This window comes from Pan troglodytes, chromosome 1 (assembly GCF_028858775.2).
Source record: "Pan troglodytes isolate AG18354 chromosome 1, NHGRI_mPanTro3-v2.0_pri, whole genome shotgun sequence".
Classification (NCBI taxonomy): domain Eukaryota; kingdom Metazoa; phylum Chordata; class Mammalia; order Primates; family Hominidae; genus Pan; species Pan troglodytes.
The window spans coordinates 19850113-19875430 of NC_072398.2; the positions used below are offsets into that span (position 1 = coordinate 19850113).

Genomic DNA, 25318 nt, shown 5'->3' on the forward strand with positions numbered 1-25318 from the left:
ATAAAGGGAAAATAGTGTGGGGCCACTTTTGAAACTGTAACAAATGGGACAACTTTGTATACTTCTGCACAACGTAAGTTAATCTGTCAAGCTTTTATGTGCAAACGGATCTCTGAGCGAGTGAAATGGTTTTGATCAAAATCTAAAAGAATTTGGGGAGTGTAGATATAAAAGGGAGTTAAAGCCAGAGTAACAGGTGTTGTGAACACAGAGAGGAAGAACCGGTAGGTTTCGAGTGAGGACAGAGAGTGTCGCCCCCGGCCGCAGCCTGGGGGGCTGCATATCTGGAGGGATCATCTCTTGCCCCTAACTGACGACTCCTGCAGAGTGACGCGTGCCTGGGACAGCGTCTGCTGGGATCAGGGTGGACGGGCACCTCAAATAAGTGGGCCAGGGACCTGGGCCTGGGCCCCTCGGACTGGCAGGCACGCCCGCACCCCCGCGCCTCGCGCTCTTTACGGAAGCAGCCGCCCCCACGGAGCGGGCGGAGGCCCGGGGGCCGGGAGCGCGCGTGGAGGCTCCGGGACTGAGGCGGCGCCACCGCCTCCCGCCTGCAGCTGGAGCGCGGGCCGCCGCGGCGACATCTTGCTCAGGAGGAAAGCGCGCGGGAGAGCGAGCTGCGCTTTAGCTGCTGCGCCACGCGCGCCTCGGGCCTGGGCGCAGAGGATCGGCCGGGCGCGGCGGGAAGGAGGTAAGGCAGCCCCGCGGGACCGCACGCCTAGCTCAGGGGACGCCTCCGGAGACCCCAGGACCACCCGATCACGGGCCCCGCCGCTCCCCTACCTCGCTCCTCCTCCCGCTCAGCCCCATTCTCCTGCGGTCCCCTCGCCCCAGCCCGCAGCCTCCCTGCCTTCCGCCCTCTGAGCAGCCCTCCCCGGCGGCGCGCCCCTCGACCCCAGCAGCCCCAGTCCCCGCCTCTGCTCTTGGTCCCGGCCGCCGGGTGAGGCCGCCCCCGCCCCGCCCCCTCCCCGCCCTCGCCTGGACCCGCCCCCTGCTCCCGTCCGGGCGGGGCTCCGGGTTTAAATGTCGCGGCGGGCAGGGCCGGCGGAGGGGCGGGGCGGCCTCTGTGTCGTGTACCGGGTCCCGTAGGCTGCGGGCAGCGAGAAGCGGCTGGCGCTCGAGGCGGCGGACGGCACCATGTCCCCGGGGAGCGGGGTGAAGAGCGAGTACATGAAGCGCTACCAGGAGCCGCGCTGGGATGAGTACGGGCCGTGCTACCGCGAGCTGCTGCACTACCGCCTAGGCCGCCGGCTGCTGGAGCAGGCGCACGCGCCCTGGCTCTGGGACGACTGGGGCCCGGCGGGCTCCTCGGAGGACTCGGCGTCGTCAGAGTCGTCGGGCGCCGGGGGCCCCGCGGGCCCCGCACCCCGGTGCGCCCCGCCCTCGCCCTCGCCCCCGCCGCCCGTAGAGCCGGCGGCCCAGGAGGAGGCGGAACGGCGGGCGCGCGGGGCCCCGGAGGAGCAGGACGCGGAGGCCGGGGACGCGGAGGCCGAGGACGCGGAGGACGCGGCTCTGCCAGGTACCGGGCCCGGAGGGGAGCGCGAGGGGCCTGCACGCAGGGACGGTTTGCTCTAAGCTCTGAGCAGCTGATCTCTTATTTCTTGCGCCACTCGGGGCTGGCTCTTCCTTTTTTTTTTTCGGTTGACAGAATCCGTCTCTCTTGACAAAATAGGGAAGGTGGCAGCCTTTGCCACCCTTTATTTCCTTAATTAGGTGGCTTTCGGTCGAGCCAGCGGTGAACTCAATTGAAGCGCCGCTGGCTGAGTCTGGGGTCTTTCCTCGCGGGCCTCTGCGGCTTGGCAAACCTCTGAATCCCATCTTATTTCTTGGCGAACCACTGAGTCCCATCTGCTTATTTCTAGGCGCCCATTTTTGATCAGAGGAGCCCCAGCTTTAATCAGATTCTCAAAGGTAACCCAAAAGGTTAAGAACCACAGAGCTAAGCTTTGTCTGATGAATGGGGCCATTGTTTTCCGTATTAACTCCCCGACCTCGCTACGCTGTCCCTAAAGAATATTTTGCATTTGTTTACGTGGAGTGTTGAATAACTTGGCTGTGAGAGCATCTTTATAAGTGCTAGGGCCTCTCCCCTTCCGTCCCTCCCCATCCTCCCTCGCCTCTCCAGATCCGAAAGCGCCGGTGGCGCTGCGCGTGTTTTCAAGCCATGGCCCTTCACCTTCTTTCCTGCCCAGAGGCTTGCAGGGCTGGGGACCCAGTTGAACGCCTCAGTACAGCCTGGAGTAACCAATGGTTCCTTCCAGATCACTGGATTTTAAAAAGGCTCGAGTGAGGAAAACATGGAAAATGTATTGGGAGCCTGTTAGACATTCAGTCACTGATCTGGGAATATGTATGTTGTCATTTAATATTCAAAACAATCCCAAAAGAGACCATGCTGTAATCTGGTTTTTTTTTTTTTTTTTTTTTTTTTTTTTTTTTTTTTTTTTTTTTTTTTTTTTTTTTTTTTTTGAGACGGAGTCTCGCTCTGTGGCCCAGGCTGGAGCGCAGTGGCGCGATCTCGGCTCACTGCAACCTCTGCCTCCCGGATTCACGTCATTCTCCTGCCTCAGCCTCCCGAGTAGCTGGGATTACAGGCACGCGCCACCATGCCCGGCTAATTTTTGTATTTTTAGTGGAGACGGGGTTTCACCATGTTGGTCAGGCTGGTCTCAAACTCCTCACCTCGTGATCCGCCCGCCTCGGCCTCCCAAAGTGTTGGGATTACAGGAGTGAGCCACCATGCCCGGCCCTAATCTCAGTTTTATAGATGAAAAAACGGAAGCTCAGGATCAGTGACTTTATTCATTTATGTGTTTATTTTTGTTTACCCGATTGCAAGCCAATCAGACTCTTCCTGGCTTCTCTGTGAGAGGCTGAGGAGGAGATGAAATTTCGGCTATGAGCCGGGTTGCTTTGCTCTTGGTTTTACCATCTTCAGCTATTTTCAGCTCATCATCGGAGGCAGGGCTGCCTCCTCCCATCATGATGTTACTTGTGAATCCCCACAAATCCTGATGCTTCAGTGATCACTGCTAGAAATGCAAATAACAGAAGGTGGAGGGGGTAGGGAACATGCCTTCCAGATTATTCCTGTGGGTACTGATCTGCTAGCTAAATTGAGATGTACTTTATCAGGCTAAATGGCTTTTCTCTCCCCGATCTTTTATTGTTTGTGATGGAGTTGTCAAATATTTGCATGCAATATAAATACAATTTTTAGGCAGCGTTGTGATATGGATGGTACCTGTATTTACCAGCTCAGGTAAGCTCTGAGTTCATGATTATTTTGGTTTCCTTAAATATAGCGTCCTCTCGTTATTTCTTCCCTGCTAACATTTCTGGTTTAGGCATCAGGAAGAAGAAAGGATGTTTTCTGCTTTCAGGACTCAATCGCAGCATCTTTTGTTTTGCTCCTACCTGTAAGGCCCTCTTGACTCCTGTGTTGCTTGCACAAGATTAAATATCCTGGTTTTTAAGTGGATGGTTTTAAATACTAGTGCAATGAGCACTCTTTTGAGTTTCTATAAAATATAAAATTTTTTACTTTCCCTGAAGCCATAGATGCACATAGAATCACGTAGTTCTGTCTGACTTATTACAAAAGCACATCAGCCCTATGCCATACATAACACCCTGGTTTTTCCTTTGGTATTTATTTCTGTATCTCCAAGTAACATGGCTTTTATTGACATTTGATTGTTTTTTTTTCAGTTTTTAACATTATCTATTGACTAATTCTTTTTTACTGCTCTCCTCACCCACACATACACGGCCCATCTCCACACCTGCTCAATACAGTCCTCATAGAGTTTGTTGGATTCATAATTAGTATATACCGTATTGTGCCCATGGAAAAAGTTACTCAAAGCTGACCCATACTATTTCCCATGATTCCCTTTTTTCTTTCACAATACAACCAACACATCAGGTTCACTATCACTCTCGTCATCTTAAGACGCCCCTCCCAGGGCCCCTGACCTACTTCTGTCTGGGCTGGCTGCTGCTCCTGTGGGCTGCTGCCTGGCTGGCATCTTGGGAGGGCCCTTGGCCATCCTCCTAAGACCTTTCTTGGCTTCTCTCTTGGGTTTGAGTCTCTGTCGTGTGCCTCTCATGTCATTTTCTTTCTTGGTTTACCCCTTCTTGGTGGAGCACATCTTCTAGTAGATTCCCAAGAAAGGATGGTTCAGAGGTTAGTTTTCTTTGAATGCCAAGAGATAGCTTTATTCTACCCTTACAATTTGGTGAGTGTGGCTGGGCATGGAATTCTAGGTTAGAACAGTTGTCCGTAGAAACTCTGGGGGCATTCCTCCTTATGTGTTATGACTGCTGATGTTACAGCCTCCCTCGTTATGATTCTTGATCTTGATCTTTTGTAGGTGATGTGTCCCCCTCAGGAAGCTTTCAGGGTCTTCTCTTTGGCCTTTATGTTCTGACATTTTTCCTTGATCTAGATCTGTTTTCCTTTGCTTTGCTGGGCATTTGGCGGGTCTTTATAGACAAACTCATGTTTTTAATTCCCGGAAGTTTTCTGGAATTATTTTCTTATTTCTGTTTTTTTTCCCATTTCTTTTTTTTCTGAAGTCCTTAGTTGGATATTAGACTTTATCATTTTATCCTCTAATTTTCTAAGTTTTTTCTTGACAGATTTTCATCTTTTATTGTTTTGTTTTCTGGGTGATACTCTCAGCTGTATCTTCTAAATCTCTTATTACATTTTCCATTTGAGGGATCCTATTTTTCTTTTAAATTTAAGAGCTCTTGAATTGTTTTCTGGGCTGCCATTTATTCCCTCCCTTCCCTCCCTCCTTTCCGTCCCTTTTTATTTCTTTTTACAACACAGTATCTGGTTCCTGATTGATGCATGTAGGGTTTTATCTTACTGAGGATATATATTAGAATTTTTTGTTTGTTTTCTTCTCTTTCTGTGTTTCTTCAGCACAATCTTTCACTTCTGCCTCTTTGTTTCTTTTTGCTGGTAATTCTCTATTTTCATGTTAGGCACTTTTCTCAAATGTCTAATGATCCTTCGTTTCTCATTCTTATTTAAGGGATGGATACTAAAAAGCTGTTAGGAAATTCTGTGTGTGTGTGTGTGTGTGTGTGTGTGTGTGTGTGTGTGTGTGCTGGGGTTTGGGGGTGGAAGTGCTTGCGAACCGTGGGATTCTTTTCCTCCCATAGCCAATATGCTATGAAGAGTGGTCTAGACTGTCTCCGATTCCTTACTTCATAGTCACATTTTCTTTTTAGGTTAGATTTTATTTTTAGCAAAGTTTACATGTGCAGTAATTTAAAACATTTTGCTTAAAATGAAAAAAACATGATCCTGCCCCATTTCCCACCCATGCCCCTTGCTCCTTTCACTCAGTTTCGCTTTCCTTTCAGCATTGGCCACCCTCTTTTTATTTAAACTTATCTGTTGGCTTTTTGATTGTGAACATTATCTACTGACTTCCCATTATGGGAGATGAAGATTTAGCTCAGGATCTTAGCTCTGCCTTCCCTATTCTACCCCCCGACACATACCAACACCCATTTCCTCTTCTCCATATCCCCACAATATTAACTATATGATTGCTTTGTTTAATCTCTGTTCTGTGTTTGAATTATGGCTGTGTAAATATTTGCAGGTGAGCCACGTAATATATTCTGATTACATTTTTTTGTTAAAATTTATGGTTTTCCTGAAATTAATAATTGTTCCACTTTTTTGTTTGCTCATTTTGTTTTTGTTTTTTGCTTCTACTCCAGTAATAGGTTTATTAAAAAGTAAGCTACCTATCACTGCCTATCACAGTTTCTTATTTCTTATTTATTTTAGCTATCACTAATGCCTGAAATGGCCTGATAGTACTATGAAACTTGCCATTTGTCAGACATATTAGGTGTTCTATTCATCTGATTTTTTTTTCCCTTGGAGACACGCACACACACATATATATATACATGATCTTGTTCCAGTCTAGATTTTATGCTGTCCAGCCTTGGCACAGCTGCTGAACTGGGCTTTCTTTACCATTTCCCTCCTTTGTGTGATCCCCTGCCTGTAATCTCAAGTCTTCCTTTTGCTTGGCCTGTTCCTTCCTTTTGATGGAACACATCCTCTGTAGATCCTGTAAAATATTGCGTGGGAATTAGAAATTTTGTAACCTTGCATATCTGAAAATGCCTTTATTATATCCAGGATTGATATTTTGGCAAGGTAGATAATTCTAGATTGGAAATCTCAGCATTTGAGGCATTACGATAACACTGAATCCTAGCTTCAGGTCATAGTGTTGAGAAGGACCATGCCATTCTGACACCTGCTTTGTGTGTGTGACCCCCCTATGTTTGTTTTTGTTGTTTTGTTGGAAACTTTTAGGAGATTCTTTATATCTTTTTAGGAGGTGTTCTGAAATTTTGTGATGTGCCTGTGTGTGTCTTTTTTCATTCATTTGGCTGGCCCTTTTCATTCTGGAAGGTTCTTTCAGTTCAGTGATATTTCCTATTTTTCTATTTAAAAATAATTTTCTCTGCTCCATATGCTTTATTTTCTCTTTCTATAATTATCCTTAGTTGGATGGTGTGCCTCCTGGATCAGTCCCCTAACATTTTTACTTAAAAATGTTTCTACATTGGAATTTGGACTTTTTGGTTCTATTTTCTGGGAGAACCCTTCAATTTTATTTCCCAACATTTCTATTGAAATTTTAAATTCTCACCTTAGCTTTAAATTCCCAAGAGATCATCTATTTTTGATCCATAATGTTCTTTACATTAAAAAAAAATAGCATTCTGTTTTCAGATTTCTTTTAACCTACAAAGAAAAAAAGAAAAGAAAAGAAAAAGGCCAGAAATATCTTTTCAGAGCTGTCTTCCATTCCCTGCCTTGCCTTTTTCTGCATAATTTTGGTCTCTTCCTTACTAATAGAGGATGTACTCAGATGTTTGCTCTTAGCCTGTCTGCTCATATTTAAGAGTAAGGCCTGGAAGAGCTTTTTAGGAGTTCTGTGCACAGGGGATGCCTGTTTTCTGTAATTGGCTGAGGACCCAGCTGTTCCTCTGGGGACTGCAAACATGTATACCTGCCAGCGTCTCTTGAGTGAGCTGCCCAGACAGTGCATCTGCAGTCTCCTGTCTCATGGGGAATAAGCCTGGCACCAGCATCCTGGGAACAGAGGTGGAGGAAGGTGCCGAGGAGGGGTCTCCTTTACCATGAGGCCTTTCACCTAATTCTGTTTTCAGGAAGCTGTTTCCCTTGGTTTCTCCTGTCCCTGGGGTCATCTGAAGTCCAAGCCTCCCCTGCTTCTGCCGCTCGAGACTGAAATCCACAGACCTGGGTAGGAGAGGAGCGACCACCTGGCATATGAGCTAGGGGAAAGAATATAGAAGTGTCAATTGCTGTGTAACAAAATTACCTTGAAAATTAGTAGCTTAAAACTAGTAAAAACAGTTGTCCCTTGGTATCTGGGAGAGATTGCATTCGAGATACCCCCATGGATACCAAAATCCTTGGATATTCAAGTCCCTATATAAAATGGTGTAGTATTTGCATATAACCTGTGCACATCCCTCGGATACTTTAAATCATCTCTAGATTACTTATAATACCTAATACAATTAAATACTATGTAAATAGTTTTTCTACTATATTTTAAATTTGTATTACTTTTTATTGTTGTATTATTTTTTGTTTATTTTTCCCGAATATTTTCAATTCATGGTTGAGTGAGCCTGCAGATGCAGAACCCCTGGATATGGAGGCCCCCGGCCTGCTGTCCTCCTTTGCTGCTGCTCTGGTTTCCTGGGCTGGAAGTTGGCCCTGGGCAGTGAGATACCTTGTCTGCAGCCTGTACTGGAAGGCTCCAGGCTGGAGGGACCCGGCTGGGCTGTTGCTGGGACCCTCACATGCATGACCTCTTCCTGTGCCTGGCCTTCCTCAGAACACACTGGCTGACCTGTAAGGACAGCGTCCGGAGAGAGACCCAGGTGGATGCTGCGTTGCTTTTTCTCTTTTATCCTCAGGAGCTCTGCAGGCCCTTTCTCACCCCATTTTACCTTCACTGGGGAAGTTATTACTTGGTACAATTATTTTGACACCAACCTAATATAAAAGTTTGCCCAGGTTCAAGGGGAGGACCTGTGGATTCCAACTCTCAACAGAGCACGTCCATATTATAGTCAGAAGAGCACGAGGGCTGGGGTGCTGATTGATGCTGAACTTTTGGAAAAGAGAATCCACTTCACTAGCCTTCTGACGAAGCTGGCACCTCATACAACTCTTTCATTTTTTTTTTCTTTCTTTTGAGACAGGGTCTCAGTCTGTTGCCTAGGCTAGAGTGCAATGGCATGATCTAAGCTCTCTGTAGCATTGACCTCCTGGGTTCAAGCAATCCTCCAGCCTCAGCCTCCTGAGTAGCTGGGACCACAGGTGTGCGTCATTATACCTGGCTATTTTTTTATTTCTAATTTTTAGTAGAGATGAGGTCTTGCTGTGTTGCCTAGCTGGTCTTAAAACTCCTGAGCTCAAGCAGTCCTCCCGCCTTGTCCTCCCAAAGTGCTGGGATGATAGACGTGAGCCACCACATCTGGCTCATGTGATTCTTTCTAGGGCTCAGCTTCTGTCCTGGAGGCCTTTCCCCTCTGGCAGTTAGGATTCATCCTACTCAGTTCTGTGAGGCCATTTTTACCTCTTCAGTTGCTTTTCTTTTCCTCCAAATTTTATTGATGCCTTTTGCCTGATGTCATCACCTCCCTTGCTCTCTGTCCTTGTGGCTTTATACCTTTTTTTCCTTCCTTTAGTAGGATTTGGAGAGGAAGAGACTATAAGCTTTAAGGAACTATAAGGCACAGGTTTTTAGTGCATATTTAACCTGAACCCTCCAATTTGCTATATTTTTTAACTGATTTTTATTTTTACTTTCCTCTCTGTTTCTTGATCAGACTTGCCAGAAGTTTGTGAATTTGTTTAGTTTTTCCCCACATTAAAGATTTGTGGTTTCTCTTTATTGTATATTTTCATTAATTTATTATTTTTTCCTTACTTTAATTTTCTTTGGGTTTATTTTGCTTTTTTCTAACTTTTTGAGATGGATGCTTATCATTGATTTTTTTGCCCCCTGCCTTTCTTTTTTGATATGTTCATTTCAGGCTATAAATTTCCCTCTGATAACTGCTTTAGCTGCATCACACATGTTTTGCCATGTAACATTTTTATTCAAACTCATTTTCAAATTTTCATTATGATTTTTAAAAATAGTCACAAAAAATCATAAAATTTAACATTTGTGTATAGTATCCACATAAGGAAATATTTATTTTTTAAAGAAAACATATATTCCAGCCTGGTCAACATGGCAAAACCCCATCTCTACTAAAAATACAAAAATTAGGTGGGTGTGGTGGCATGCGCCTGTAATCCCAGCTATTTGGGTGGCTGAGGCACAAGAACCACCTGAACCCAGGAGGTGGAGGTCACAGTGAGCTGAGATTGTGCCATTGCACTCCAGCCTGGGTGACAGAGTGAGACTCTGTCTCAAAACAAACAAACAAACAAACAAAAAAACCTAATGCAAACGTTATGCTCAATGAGGAAACTAGAAACATTTCTAATAATATCAGAATTAAGAAAGGAATGCCCTCTATTACCACTACTTGGAATTTTGGAAAATGGTGCTGAAATACATAAAATACACGTTACAATTTTAACCATTTTATTATTTATTTGTTAATTATTATTATTATTTTTTGAGATGGAATCTCACTCTGTCACTCAGGCTGGAGTGCAGTGGCACCATCTTGGCTCATTGCAACCTCTGCCTCCCAGGTTCAAGTGATCCTCCCACCTCAGCCTCCTGAGTAGCTGGGCCCACAGGCATACGCCACCATGTCTGGCTAATTTTTTGTATTTTTAGTAGAGATGAGGTTTCCTCATGTTGCCCAGGTTGGTCTTGAACTCCTGAGTTCAGGCTATGCACCCGCCTCAGCTTCCCAAAGTGCTGGGATTACAGGCGTGAGCCACTGCACCTGGCCTTCTTTAACTGATTTAAAGTGTCCAGTTTGGCCGGGAGCATTTCTAAATAAATAAATAAATGAAGTGTACAGGTCAGTGGCATTAAGTACCTTCACATTTTTGTGCAACCCTGTTTTCACTTTGACCTATAGGTTATTTAGATTTTTTTTTTTTTTTTTTTTTTTTTTTTTTTTTTTTTTGCGATGGTCTCGCTCTGTCGCCCAGGCTGGAGTGCAGTGGCGCGATCTCGGCTCACTGCAAGCTCCGCCTCCCGGGTTCACGCCATTCTCCTGCCTCTGCCTCCGGAGTAGCTGGGACTACAGGCACCTGACACCACGCCCGGCTAATTTTTTTGTATTTTTAGTAGAGACAGGGTTTCACCGTGTTACCCAGGATGGTCTCTATCTCCTGACCTCGTGATCCGCCCGCCTTGGCCTCCCAAAGTGCTGGGATTATAGGCGTGAGCCACCGTGCCCAGCCTAGAAATGTTTTTAAGTTTCAAAACTGGGAGGGATTTTTTGAAGTTTTTTTGTTGTATCTAGTTTAATTACATTGTGGCTAGAGAATACATTCTATATAATTTCAATTTTGTAAATATCTTAAGATTTCTTTATGGCCTTGGATATGCAGATTCTTATAAATGTTCCATATATGATTGATAAAAATTTATATTCTGCAGTTGTTGGGTTCAGTGTTCTATATATATCCATTAGGTCAAGTTTATTAATTCTGTTTAAATACATTTGAAAAATCAGATGTTCAGTACAGCTCTCTCTGTGATGATGGGCGTGTTCTCCATTTGCGCTGTCTACCAGGGTAGCCACTAGCCACATGTGGGTATTGAGCACTTGAACGATAACTAGTGTAACTTGAGGAACTGAATCTTTAATTTTATTTACTTTTAATTAATTAAAATTTATATTTAGTAACCACGTGTGGTTCATGGCTATTGTATTGGACTGGCCAGTTATAAATTGAGACTGAATTTATTTTTATTTGAATGTTCTGCCAATTACTAAGAAAGGGGCATTGTAATCTTCCACCATAACTGGTGGATAATGCTGTTTTTGCTTGAAGAAGTCTTTATTTTAAACTATTTTTTCAAACAGGATTTTAGAAACATACACTTATTGTTTGGAAAAAACTCTCAAGCTCTTTCCTCTGTTGTCACACAACAATCAACACAGACTTCTGAAATAGCCCCAAAATATGTGGGGCTATTTTCCCACCAGCAAACAAGCAATCAGTTCCAACACTGTCTGCCTGGAGATAGCGTCAGGTCCCACAGGTTGAGGGCTCAGTCTCACAGACTGCCCCCTCCTTCCCACCAGTCGAAAGTCCAGGCCTTGGGAACTTCTGACCGACCAACTTCAAACTGGGGTTCCCATGATCCCCGTTTAGGTTTGATTAATTTGCTGGAGTGGCTCATAGAACTCAGGGAAACACTTAATGTTTGCCGGTTTATTATAAAGGATATTAGAGGCCGGGCGCAGTGGCTCACGCCTGTAATCCCAGCACTTTGGGAGGCCGAGGCGGGTGGATCACCTGAAGTCAGGAGTTCGAGACCAGTCTGGTCAACATGATGAAACCCCGTCTCTACTAAAAATACAAAAATTAGCTGGGCATTGTGGCCCACGCCTGTAATCCCAGCTATTTGGGAGGCTGAGGTGAGAGAATTGCTTGAGCGCAGCACACACCTGTAATCCCAGCTATTCGGGAGGCAGAGGTTGCAGTGAGCTGAGATCGCGCCACTGCACTCCAGCCTGGGCAACAGAGCAACATTCTGTCTCAAAATAATAATAATAATAATAATAAGAAGAAGAAGAAGAAGAAGAAGAAGAAAAGGATATTAGAAAGGACACAGATGAAGAGATGAACAGGGTGAGATATGGGGAAAGGGGTGAGAAGCTTCCATGCTGTTTCGCCAGCCTCCAGGAACCTCCCAAGCTTAGCTACAATTGGAAGGTGTGGAAGATTAGAGTCCTGCCTAGTGGCAGGGGAAAGGAGAGCAGGAGAGATTCGGTTTCTGGGGGCCTGCCCCTGAGGTTTAACACACCCAACATTATAACAAAAGACTGGAACAAGGGCTATGAGAGTTAGGAGCCACGAACTATGGACAAAAACGAACACACACAGAGACACACACATGTATATAATAATACCACACTTATATACACTTCTCTTGTGCCAGCCACTATTTCAAGAGTTTTACAAAAGAGTTTTATAAATATTAATGTTACGGTGATGAGTTTTACCTTTTCTCTTCTGTATTTTCCATCTTTTCTCTCCTCCTGTTGCAGATAATTCTTCCGTCTTTTTCTATAAGCACAGCTATTTTGTAGTCTGAATAAGACTCCTTGGATTTCAGGCCTTTTGCTTCTCCCGGTCCCCCTCGTTGCCTACCCTCCTGTGTGCCGGTTATCTTTACAACACACTGGTCTTTGTGTTGGAAAAGCTATTTCTAGGAATAATTTGAGGTCTAAGGGTTTCCTGAGAAGATTTTAGTTTCTTGTGTTGGGTACCTGATAGACATTTGTTAGCCTGGGGTCACTTTTGAATTTCATTTAGCTTTTCCAGGTCATCCTTAGTGGGGAGGGTGAGTCCAGTAGCCCCCAAGAACCAGGATGGGTAGGCTCCACTCTGTTCAGTCCTCAGCCAGCTGGGGTCTGGTTCCCCCACCCCCCACCTCCCCTCTGGCACCAGTGACCACCGAGCTGACAAGGCAAAGTCTCTTCATCTTTATTGTACCAGTCTCTGTACTTTTTGGACTGTTAATTGCATTTTCTTTTTCTTTTTCTTTTTTTTGAGATGGAGTTGCCCAGGCTGGAGTGCAGTGGCGTGATCTCGGCTCACTGCAAGCTCCGCCTCCCAGGTTCACACTATTCTCCTGCCTCAGCCTCCCAAGTAGCTGGGACTACAGGCGCCTGCCACCACGCCCAGCTAATTATTTTTTGTATTTTTACTAGAGACGAGGTTTCACCGTGTTAGCCAGGATGGTCTAGATCTCCTGACCTCGTGATCCGCCCGCCTCGGCCTCCCGAAGTGCTGGGATTATAGGCGTGAGCCACCGCGCCCAGCCTGCACTTTCTTTTTCTGAAACTCTTTGCTCAGCCTCTTTCCTGGTTATTCTTTTTTACTCTTTTGCTACCCTTCCTCTGCTCCCATCTCGGGTTCTCCTTTCTTTGCCTCTGCATTAAATGACGGTGTCCCCGGGCCTGTTTGCACCTCCTGTCTTCCGGCTCTGTGTTTCTTCTGGGTGACCTGGTCCACACCGGGAGCTGTGGCTTTCATCTCCATGCCATCTTCTCTCCTGAGCTCCAGTTGAAGGTCTGGCTGCCGGGACCAGGAGTGTCTTGCATCCAAGGTGACAAGCACCCTTTCCTCATCCTTTAGGGGGCCTATGTCAGAGGACAGCATGACCATCCACTCAGAACACCTGCAGGAGCCACAGAACCGAGTGCCCACATGGTCCTTCCTGGTGTCCTCATGGTGTCTGTCTGTCTGTCCACCTGTCAGTCTGATGCAGTGTTGCTGGGCTGTCTGCTTTGGAGGGTCCTTGTTTTTATTTATTTATTATTATTTTTTTGAGATGGAGTTTTGCTCTTGTTGCCCAGGGTGGAGTGCAATGGTGCAATCTCGGCTCACTGCAACCTCCGCCTCCTGGGTTCAAGCGATTCTCCTGCCTCAGCCTACCAAATAGGTGAGATCACAGGCATGTACCACCATGTCCGGCTAATTTTTGTACTTTTAGTAGAGACAGGGCTTTACCATGTTGGTCAGGCTGGTCTCAAACTCCAGACCTCAGGTGATCCACCCTCGTTGGCCTCCCAAAGTGCTGGGATTACAGGGTTGAGCCACCGTACCTGGCTGGAGGGGCCTTGTTAAAAAAAACATCCTGGCACCACCTCCCAGCTGGTCTGATCAGTGTGTTTTTCTAACTGGCCTCTCTGCCCCTATTTCTGATCTCACCCATCCTCCACGTGTGGAGCTAGGGGCCTCATTCCTAAAATACAAATAGGACCATGTTAGTTTTCAGCTTAAAGTCCTCCCATGATGATTCTTCATCTCCAAGATAAAATAAAAATGCCTGAGTTTGGCATAGAAAGCCTTTATTTCCCCCACACTATCTACCCCAGGCCTTCATCCATAGACTGTATGTTCTTGCTATTTTGAACTATTTATAATTCCCTCTTTCTTCTTCTCTCCATGCCATTGAAGAAGCCATTCCCTCTTTCTGGAATTCTCTTTCCTGTTCTCTGCCTGGCTAGCCCCAGATTGTCCTATCAATGAAATCCTTATTGCCTTCTATGGGCAGGCTTCTCTGAGAGATCTGGGCTAGACACGCCTGGAACAGGAAGAAGAGAGGGGAAGTGAATCAGTGAAGATGACCTGGGTGGCTGCTTTTCTCTCTCTCTCAGTATCACTGTGCCACTGCACAGGTTCTTGCACTTCCCCACTTCTCTTTCCCTTTAGTCTTGGTCCTGATGATCTCTTCTTTCCTCCTCTTCTTAAACACCAGGGAAGAGGAGGAGAGAGCGTGTGGACACATCACTCAGATAAACGTTTGAGCAGTGAATGGATATCGTCTCATGAAATGGAAGGCTGGTGTCCTGCCTCATCCCCAGCAACTCCAGTGCTGGGTTTAAAGAGATGATGCACTCCAATGCAGAACATGACACCCGGATTCAGACATGAAGTGTCTGTTCCTTCAAATGCTTAGTAATAGATGTAATGGTTTGCTAGAGTCAAGGTCATCACTGAAGGCAGACGTGGCAGATGACCTATAAAGGTTTCTTACAAGTATGTGCCAGTTTGCATGCACTGCCCATGCAGCGGTTCCCTCAACTTTAAAGGGAAGTAGAAATAGACAAGAGTCACAACTGAAAGTAATGGCAAAATTCTGTCCTACAGAGGTGATAAGACCTTATATAGATTGTAATAGCAATCTATAAAATCATCACCGATGGCTGGGTGCAGTGGCTCAGGCCTGTAATCCCAGCACTTTGGGAGTCCGAGGCAGGAGGATTGTTTGAGGCCAGGAGTTTAAGACCAGCCTGATCAACACAGCAAGAACCCATCTCTACAAAAAAAAATTTTTTTTTGTAAATTGCCTGGGCACGGTGATGCACTCCTGTAGTCCCACCTCCCTAGGAGGCTGAGGTGGGAGGATCACTTGAGCCCAGGAGGTTGAGGCTGCAATAAGCCATGATCGCACCACTGCACTCCAGCCTGGGCGACACGTGAGACCCTGTCTCTAAAAAATGAAACAAAAAAAATAAAATCATGACTGAGAGCAAAACTCTGGAGCATCTGAAACAAAGGGTCTCCTGTGGCCTAAACAACTGGGGCACCTCAGGTGGAGCCACAGGCCCGTCACGAACTCTTACTTCAGCAGAACCATAGGTGGAAGCAAACACAGGCTCACAAAGTGTTTATACTGAATCGTACTGATTTCATAAAAAGAAAGGCTTACAAAATAATAAACAGGAAAATCATAAAAGGTAATTCAGGGGAATAGATAGTTTTTGGAGTACATCCTTGCTATCTGAGGTTCCCCTTAGGTGGGGCAGCCACATTCACCACCGGGGGTTCCCCAGAATTTAGGGCTGTGGTACAGACCCAGGCCTGATTTCATGGAGTAATTTCCATTGCAAGCGTTGGGGAAGCCCCTTAAAACTGGGGCCCTCTTTTTTTTTTTTTTTTTTTTGACGGAGTCTTTCTCTGTCACCAGGCTGGAGTGCAGTGGCGCAACCTCCACCTCCCAGGTTCAAGCGATTCCCCTGCCTCAGCCTCCCGAGTAGCTGGGACTACAGGTGTGCACCACCATGCCTGGCAAATTTTTTTTTTTGTATTTTAGTAGAGACAGGGTTTCACCATGTTGGCCAGGATGGTCTTGATCTCCTGACCTCGTGATCTGCTCGCCTCGGCCTCCCAAAGTGCTGGGATTACAGGTGTGAGCCACCGCACCCGGCCGGGGCCCTCATTTTTAACTCTTCCCACAGGGAATGCCTGGCTGTGCACCTAGGTGGTAACGATGGAAACCACTCCCTGTTGTGTGGAGGGGCTTTTGAATGAAGGAAGCGGCTCCCAGGAGGAGCACGGAAGGACTAAGGAGCATTTTCGGGTGGAGTAACTCAAACAGCAACCTCCTGCAGCTGCTGGAGGATGACCACAAATCCAGATCTTTCCGTGAAGGAAAGCAAAATTGAGATGATTGGATTTATCTTGGGGGATTGCGGAGAAAGCCCTTAGGGTGTGGTGCTCTCTATCTTTTAACATTCCAGATGCTAAGTCTCAGAATCGGAGTGGCAGTGGTTGCTTTTGAATAAGCTTGGTTCAATCTTGGTATATTTGTTGTTGATTTTAAAATGAGATAAATGGTTTGAAAATTATGCTAACTTGTTCCTGTATTTCTACTTTAAGTGCATCGTATGAGTTGAGCCATAAGTGAAAATGTTACTGTCTTAATTAAGCATTATGATTTTTCAACATAAATATTTTAATTATGTATAAATCTGATTTCAAAGTATTTTCATCTCATTTATCTCTTTTCAAAAGCACTGCCGGTGAAAGATGTAGAAGATAAACCTGAACAACAAACCAGAACAAGAGAGACTGACAAATCACCCACCAGTACTGAGCCTCGACAGCAACCAAGTGCCTTATTTGCTAGAGGAAACAGGAAAGCGGTCAAAAGTCCCCAAAGATCATCGAGTAAAATAAAAGAAAACAAGCATCCATTTGCTCTTTATGGCTGGGGAGAAAAACAGACGGATACAGGAAGCCAGAAGACTCACAACGTCTGTGCGTCCGCTCCTGTGCACGAGGTGCGCTCTGGGCCCTTGTGGTTCTGTGTTCCCTTTGAGAGTGGCGAGCTGGGCCATGCGCCTGTCATCGGGCATCGTGTCCTTTGGCCACTGGGTGCTTTGGGCCCATGGGAGATCTTAGGGGATAGCATGGTGGGGTGGGGAACTCCAGAATGGAGCCTCTGATGAACCAAAGGAGGATTCTGCATGTTGGTGGCCTGCAGAGCGAGGGGTTTTGGCTCAGAGTTACCCAGAAGGGTTTAGTGACACCAAGCCAGGCAAAGATGTAGATGGAGTTGGGGTTCACAAGTTCCTGGGGGGCCGGAAGGTCAGGAGGAGCAGCACAGCCAAGGCTGGCGACGGCCCATCTGGATTTGCCACTGGTCTCTTGAGCTGTTTCAGCTTCCTTCAGCTTCGATAACCTGGCGCTTCTTTATCTTTGGTTTGTCTGATTGATTGATTGCTTGGCATCTGCCAGAGACTCCCTTTTGTTCCTCTGATTAAATTCAAATGGCTGCATTTCCCCTGTTCATCCATAACGAATGCATTTTACTCTCAGGAGCTTTAGTCCTCCCCTGACTTAGCCTTAGCTTGTCTCTCCTGTGTCAAGACCCGGAAACATTTCAGATGAGAGGACCTTCATGTGTGTAGTCAGAAAACATGTATGTTAGCGTTAATACTGTTATGATAGCCTAAAGCAAAGGATGCGTTTAAGGAAGCAGAAAGTGAAACTGCAAACTGCTTGAGTTCTAGATAAACAGCATAATGAAAATTTCACTGAACAGACATCTGAACCCTAGCAGATGGTGTTATTTGGAGTGATATTTGAGACAACAAAGCTGCCGTTTAACAAAAGATCTCTAAGAAGTCCGTGGGATTAATTTTAACAGGATTTATCTGTAGTATAAGACATCTTAGGTGGTAAAATCTCTTGAGATGTCTTTGGTATACTGATGTTAAACATTTAAAGTTTTTATTTTCCCTGCTTTTTATGAGCTGTTTATAAGTCTTTAATTAAATACTTATGTTTAATGCTAAGCAGTTCGGACAGTTTTCCAGAGCCAACTCTAGAGGCACATGCAAATTAGTTGCTTACCATTTCTGTCTAACATTTAATTTGCTGTTGCTTAGTTTCATTATCCCTGATATGAATCAAGTGAGAACAGCATCAAGTGAGAATGGCTCTTCTGTGGAAGGTTTTATGTAAAGAAGAACTATATAGAGAGGCAGGGCTTGACTCTGCCCTGCTGCAGTTGACCTGGCAGTAGCCAGCTTCATTGCAACCTTTGTTGAACATTAGTATAATAGCCCCTTAAGTTACTATCCTTTATTTTGAACTCTCTTTAGATTCATGAATCAGCATTACGAGCCAAGAACAGAAGACAGGTGGAAAAAAGGAAACTGGTTGCTCAAAGGCAGCGAGCTCACTCTGTGGATGTGGAGAAGAACAGAAAGATGAAGGCTTCCTCCTCAGAGAACCCGTGGATGACAGAATACATGAGGTGCTATTCGGCAAGAGCTTAAAGAAACACTTGCGTGGACAGCCTCTTTTAAAAAGTGTAAATGACTGAAAGGAAAAACAAAACAAAAACCATCAAAAGAAACTGGACACAGGTTTAAGAAACCAACTGATTATGCAAGGTTTTTTTTAGGGAATTTGTAAAAGATTGTTTTATTTTGATGAATATTGGTCACCTACCTCGGCAGTAGGGCAGACAGTTGAAGCCATAGACATTTGGTTATTTATGAAGATAATTCCCTAAATCTTTGATATTCTTATAAGGTTTTTGTTTTAAAGCATCTTAATCTTTTAAGATACTGACACCAAATGCCTTTAAATGGCAACAGATGCTTACAGTTCAGTATTCTTTTCATAAGCTTAGGTAGAGCCTATTATCATCTTGTTCTAAATAACTTTCCAGATTCCATAGCTATAAGATCATTCCATCCTACAGCATAAGACTCGTTTTCCTTATATGCCGTTTTGTTTGTGAAAGAATATCAAGTCAAAAATGAGTGTCAGCACTACTACTGATTCCATGTATAATGAAACTAGAACTTTGCTAGTTCCTGAAAATTTTTAACTTATTTGTATTTCAGTTCAGCAGTATCTTTATGTAGATTGTGATATTTAAGAATTATCTGGGCTGGGCGAGGGTCTCTTTTTCTCTTTCAGTGATCATCTAGGCAGTTATTATTTAATAGTTTAATAGCTCAAGTACATTCCAATAGACGAAGTGCACACAACACAATATGTGTGTACAGTAGTAGTAAAGTTTCTTTTGAGTAGTCAAAGACTTACTTTTTTATTGCTTTTTTTTTTTTTTTTAAGAATACATACTGTGGATTCAGTCCCTTGTCACACTTGACCTTTTGGCATACACCCACTGTGGACTTTTGCCTCTTCTGTAATGGCTGGCAATGACATTTCAAACTTACAATCTGGAATTGCACTTGGTACATTGGCATTGCTTGTTCCACTGGGATGGGGACCAGTGTGAAGATGCCTGTTAGATAGACTGCCCACCCCTACTTTCTCTTTTTCTTTATAGCACTTAACAATAACAAAGTCTTGATGATGTACAGTATTCAAACTTTAGGTTGAAATACGTTACTCTTTGATTCCTAGCCAGTAGATCTTATCTACACTTTAATGGGAGAGAATGGTGGCGTGTGGGTAGGCACAAATTTATGTAAATAGTGCTCCTTCTCTTTAGTATGTTTGCTTTGGGGGTAGAAGAATGGTTTTAACAAACACTGGTTTCCATCAAATGAATGATGTCTTCTCCATCCTGTGGAGACAAGAATCTGCTAGAAGGATATGTGCTAAGTTCCTTATAAGAGATAACGGTGCTCTGCCTATGCCAGCTTGGCACCCGAAGATGTGTGAGTGGACGTGAGGCTGAGTATTACCTTAGTATTTTTCTCTGGGTCTTTGGAAAACCATAGTCAATTTTTAGAACATATTGCTTTCATTCCCCATAAACTCTTCACACATGATAACTGTTTAAGCTTTGAAAACACATACTGAAGTATTGTGAGCTTAAAAAAACTTTTTAAATATTTGCATAGTTTTGAGGTGAATTTGTTTCCTTACAGATCTCTCCTAATCATTGAGATGTATATTTCAAAAGAGGAAATTTTACATGTTGTCCAAAACAGCCTTGCTAGTAACTGGTGAATTTTGGTATTAACTATTATTAAAGTCTTTAAACGACACAGGTACCTAAAGATCACCTTAATGTGGCAATTTGTGATGGTGTAGCTAGCTGATTGTGAAAACTGTTCCTTTAAAGTCGCTTCTTGCATGTTCGGTGTTAGCTATCCAGCTCAGGCTTGTGTTGCAGCTGACAATCTAGGAAAGACGGCCTTAGAGAGTGGTGCAGGCCCCACACTGACGGACTGCCTTAGAAACCCGACTTCCTCTAGACTTTGAACCGCCAGACTTTTCTCTTGTTTAGAAAACAAACTTATATTTAATGTACTTACTACTTAAAACTCCAGACAGAGATAAAACGTAGAAGGCAAATATTGGCCAATTTTTTCCTCTTTTTAAGTGGAAGACAAATGAATGGGATTTTTAAAGTGCTTTTAAAGTGCATGAATGGTTAATAAATCAGTATGAATTATAAGCCTTCATCTTATGTCCAAGTCCTTAGTTGGTTAGGGTTTCTTTTCTTTCTTTTTTAAAGAGTGTCAATTACCTTTTGAACCTGTGAAAATTTGATAGTTGTTAACAGTCTGATGGTCCTAATTCTTTCTTTTCATTCTAGAAATGAATGTGGTTGTAATCATGTTCCTAATTCTTGGGACAACCTGCAAGACAGTGAGACAGTTTAAAAATTACCTTTCATGTTGAAAAAGTCTGAAACGGAGAACCCAATGATATTTAAAATAAATGCTACATAAAACTCTTTTTAAAATTTTGATTTTAACTTCTTAATTAAAACAATGTCATAAATATGCTTTTTGATTTTGTTACTGCTTTTAATATAAAAGTAATAGAATATTGAAGCAATATTGTCTAGCACTGTGCTGGACATTAAGTCCGCGGGAGGAGAAGTGAACAGGAATCGATTCTTTGTCTTTTAACTGCCCTTAGTTAGGAGCTGTTAAAATACTTGGCACCTCTGGTTATATGTATGTTATGTATATTACTCCCCCTTAAAATTTCTAAGCACATTTATTCACTTTTTAAATGAATCTTTAAAAGATTATAGTTAGTAGTTATAGTTAATATTCTATTTACTTGGGAAAATGTGAATAAATGGATCTTCAAAAGATTCATTTTAAAAATGAATAAATGTATAATAGGCTATAGGTGATCTTACTTGCGTATTAGGTAGGAGGCACATATTTATACCATTTCATATGTAATATCTTTGTCATTGTGTTTCATCGAAGATCAATTGCTAGCAACTTGAAGGGTATTTATACTTGGGTCACTTGAACTCAGCTGACTAAATTGTAAGAACGAGAGCAAGCAACATGGCTGTTATTAGAAGCCATAACTTCCAGAAGATAATTCTGCACAATTCCTAAGTTAAAAAAAAATCTGTAGGGTCTTCCACTATCCTTTTTCAGGTTGATAATGCTGTTCTGGGCACAGACTTTGTAAATGGAATGTTATGGTACAGTCGCCTCTCAGTATCCATGGGGCATTGGTTCCAGGCCTCCTTTAGGATGCCAAACTCCATGGATACTCAAACCCCTTCTACAAAATGGTGTAGTATTTGCATATATCCTAGACACATCCTCCTGTATGCTTTAAATCATCTCTAGATTACTTAAAATACCTAATACAATGTAAATGCTATGTAAATAGTTGTTATACTATATTGTTTAGGGAATAATGACAAGGAAAAAAAAGCCTGTACATGTTCAGCACAAGTGAAACCATCCTTTTTTCCCCCAAATATTTTCAATTTGTATTTGGTTGAATCCATGGATGCAGAACTCACGGATACAGAGGGCCGACTGTACTTTCTTTAAAGTGTTCAAAAGTATTACTAGCAAAGAGGAGGAGGAGCAAAGCATATATCAGAAGTAAAACAATTTTTCTTGTTGACTGCTTTGGTAAAAAACAGTTTGATGGATAGTTTTACATTTCACTGGACTAGATAAAAAATGGTGCTAATATTTATGTAGCTTGATGCTATAGTTGCTTTGGTATCAAACTTAATACCTAACCCATATAAGATCCTTATTATATAATTTTGTGATCAGTAAAATGATATTTTAAAGAGTGATCTTAAAAATATGACCTGGTCATTGCACAGTGTTTGCATTTGAAATGAATTTTTGTACTATAGGGTGGATATGGAGTTATTCAGTGCAAGCGTGTGCTTAATATCAAACCCTATGCAAGGAGCTATGTCTAGATTTTTGGTCCAAATTTGCCTCCTTCAAGCCTACTAGTGTGAGATGGAAAAAAATCTATTGCTCTTTTAAATATTATTTCCATTTTGAAATTCTCGACACTTGAATGAAGGCAGTAGAGGCCTCTTTTTGGATTTCTCTTCTAATAACAAAACTTTATTTAGGGAAGGTTTCCCTGTGCTATTGTAAGTTTGTTTTGAGCACTGCATTCACTTTAAAATTCTGGAGGAACAAAGGCTGGGCACATATAATCACAAAGCCCAGGCCACACAATAATTCGGGGTTGTATTTTCTAAGAACTATGTATTGTTTTTAGCTTAGTTAATATTGTATTTACTTGGAAAAATGTGAATAAAGTTAATTAACATTACAATCTGAGACTCTTTTGTGAGAAGTAATTCTGCTTAGTACATAAATGACTTGAAGAAAATGTATGATCATATTGACTCCTAAATGGATTTTTCAGTAGATAAATGTTTAACAAGACACATTAGTTATGTCCGGGAAAAGATAGTGTATGTACACTTTGAGTTGAGCTATAATTTTTCCCAGTCTTTTTCATCACATCTTCTTATGGTTTTGAAAGTTACAAAAGTAATAGTGCATGGTTAAAATAACTCAAAAAGAAGTATAGAGTTGGCCGGGTGTGGTGACTCACGCCTGTAATCCCAGCACTTTGGGAGGCCGAGGCAGGCAGATCACTTGAGGTCAGGAGTTTGTGACCAGCCTGGCCAACGTGGTTAAACGCCGTCTTTACTAAAAGTACAAAAATTAGCCGGGTGTGATGGCACGTGCCTGTAATCCCAGCTACTCGGGAGGCTGAGGCAGGAGAATCGCTTGAACCTGGAAGGCAGAGGTTGCAGTGAGCTGAGATCATGCCATTGCACTCCAGCCTGGGCGACAGAGCAAAACTCCGTCTCAAAAAAAAAAAAAAAAAAAAAAGTGTAGAGTTAAAAGTGAAAGTTCCCTGCTCATCGAAATTCTACTCCTCTTCTTAGAATAAAACCATTTTTAAGTTTTGTGTGTAAACTTGCAGACCTTTTTTCTAAGCATTTATCTATGGAGATACATGTACACATTTGTTTTTGCACAAATATTGGATAATACAATAGACATTCTCCATTTTTTTTTCCCTTAATATCTTAGGGAAGATTCTAGTTCCAGGAAGATGGAGGAAGCACCCATTTCCCCCACTTTGTTCTTACTGAACACATCTATAAAATATGGACAGACTGTGTCACACAGCTATTTGAGGACTCTGAAAAGTAAATAGCAACGCACAGATTGGGTACACTAGACTTCTAAGGACCACTAAAGTGGTGGTGAGTCTTCCTTTTTTCTTCTTCTTCATGTATCATCCAGCCTTAACACAGGCCAAAACACAGACGTGAGCACCGTGGTGCGGAGATCCAGAAGCAGCCTGGCTCGAGGGACAGGAGGGGAAGGAAGAGCTGAAGCTCAGAGAGTGGGGGAAATGCCCCCCTTACCTCTCCTTTTCCCCATTTTTTCGTGCTGAAGCTCCCAGGTCACCCCCTGGCTGCCAGTGGGAGCCTGCAGGAGTCGGAAGCCTGAGGGACAGCCTCGCACATCTCCACCGAGTACAGCTGCATCACCAAGAGCGCAGGGCTGAGCTGATGCGCTTTTTTTTCTCTCTGAAGGATATGGCTTAATTGCAGAAGTGGGCAATTTTGGGCCACAGGACCAAAAAAGGGGAGCCCCAGGGAACTAGAAAGTGCTAGGGAGAGAGCAGAGAGAGAAGAGCTTAAGAAAGTGACTCCACAAAGTTTTTAATGAACACCTGAGCCCTTCCCCACCTACTCACATGTTCACAGTGCTTATGGGTAGAGCTGATCCTAAGTCCATATCAAAGACAGCAGAGAACCGAGCTTGCAGGTGAGCCCTGTCAGGCCTCAGACCACAAGATGGGGCCCATATGGGATGAGTCCAAATAGCTCTGCAAAAGCTTTGAAAAGTGAAGTGACATTGGGACCAAAACTCACAGAAGGTTGGAGTTTTCGGCCTGAGCCTCACCAGATCAATTTCCTGCTATAATAAAACAATAGTATCAACATTTTCTATAGGACTTAAAAGCCGCGTCTCCTCATGTAACATTCAAATGTCTAGAATACAATCCCGAATTATTCAGCATATAAAGAACCATGAAAATAATTCTAATGGGAAAAGACAACAGAAGCCATTATAGACTTTAAAGTAGTTAATAATAAAAAGCTCAGAGACGCAATCACTCCTGAAACATTAAAATAGAAATTATCAGTAAAGAAATAGATGATATAAAGCAGAACCAAAGGAAAATATTAGAACTGAAAAATACTATAACATTTTTAAAATTCACTGGATAGACTCAATGGAATGGAGATGACAAGAGAAAGACAGATTGATAAAATCATCCAATATGAATAGAAAAAAGTCACTGAAAAATGAACAGACTTTCAGGGACCTGTGGGATGATACTGACAGGTCTCACAGTCATGTCACAGATGGATAAAAGAGAGTGCAGTGGTGGCTCATGCCTGTAATCTCAGCACTTTGGGAGGCCGAGGCGGGCGGATCATGAGGTCAGGAGTTCAAGACGAGCCTGGCCAACATGGCAAAACCCCGTCTCTACTAAAAATACAAAAATTAGCTGGGCATGGTGGTGGGCACCTGTAATCCCAGCTATGTGGGAGGCTGAGACAGGAGAATCGTTTGAACCCGGGAGGTGGAGATTGCAGTAAGCCAAGATTGTGCCATTGCACTCCAGCCTGGGTGACAGAGCGAGACTCCGTCTCAAAAAAAAAAAAAAAAAAAAAAAAAAAATGCAGTGCTTTACAACCATCTGTATAATTAATGGCTGAAAAATTCCCAAGATGGGTGAAATCTTACAGATTCAAGAAGCTAAGTAAATCCTAAACGGGATAAATTCAAAGAAGTCAATGCCCAGACACATCATAAACTGCTGAAAACTAAAAGACATCTTGAAAACAGCCAGAGAAAAATGACACATTACCTGTAGGGAAACAACAATTTGAGTGACATTGGAATTTTCATCAGAAACCGAGGAGGTCAGAAGGAAGTGGCCCATTTTTTAAAGTGCTGAAAGAAAATAACTGTCAATTCAGAATTCCTAGCCAATGAGGTATCC

At 43.4% G+C, this 25318-nt stretch overlaps 1 protein-coding gene across 3 annotated transcripts; it reads left to right on the forward strand.

The window, feature by feature from the left end:
* Positions 1-555: 555 nt before the first annotated feature.
* CCSAP (centriole, cilia and spindle associated protein) lies at positions 556-22554 on the forward strand. 3 transcript variants are annotated; one of them, XM_001146289.7, is made up of 4 exons: positions 556-691; positions 1090-1519; positions 16550-16818; positions 18145-22554. In XM_001146289.7, exons 2-4 carry the CDS (start codon positions 1138-1140, stop codon positions 18319-18321), a joined length of 828 nt encoding a protein of 275 aa, XP_001146289.1. In that variant the 5' UTR covers positions 556-691; positions 1090-1137; the 3' UTR covers positions 18322-22554. The 3 variants fall into 3 exon arrangements, with proteins under 3 accessions (XP_001146289.1, XP_054515885.1, XP_054515891.1); XM_054659910.2 differs by lacking the exon at positions 556-691 and having other exon boundaries at positions 1038-1519; XM_054659916.2 differs by lacking the exons at positions 556-691; positions 1090-1519 and adding an exon at positions 2880-3262.
* The last annotated feature ends 2764 nt before the right edge of the window (positions 22555-25318 follow it).

Excerpts from the sequence above, each read along its gene's own strand:
- CCSAP (XM_001146289.7), top strand. The coding sequence starts at position 1,138 with ATGTCCCCGGGGAGCGGGGTGAAGAGCGAGTACATGAAGCGCTACCAG. Across the intron at positions 1,520-16,549 it reads GGAGGACGCGGCTCTGCCAG|CACTGCCGGTGAAAGATGTA; the intron begins GTACCGGGCCCG and ends TCTTTTCAAAAG. Across the intron at positions 16,819-18,144 it reads CGTCCGCTCCTGTGCACGAG|ATTCATGAATCAGCATTACG; the intron begins GTGCGCTCTGGG and ends AACTCTCTTTAG.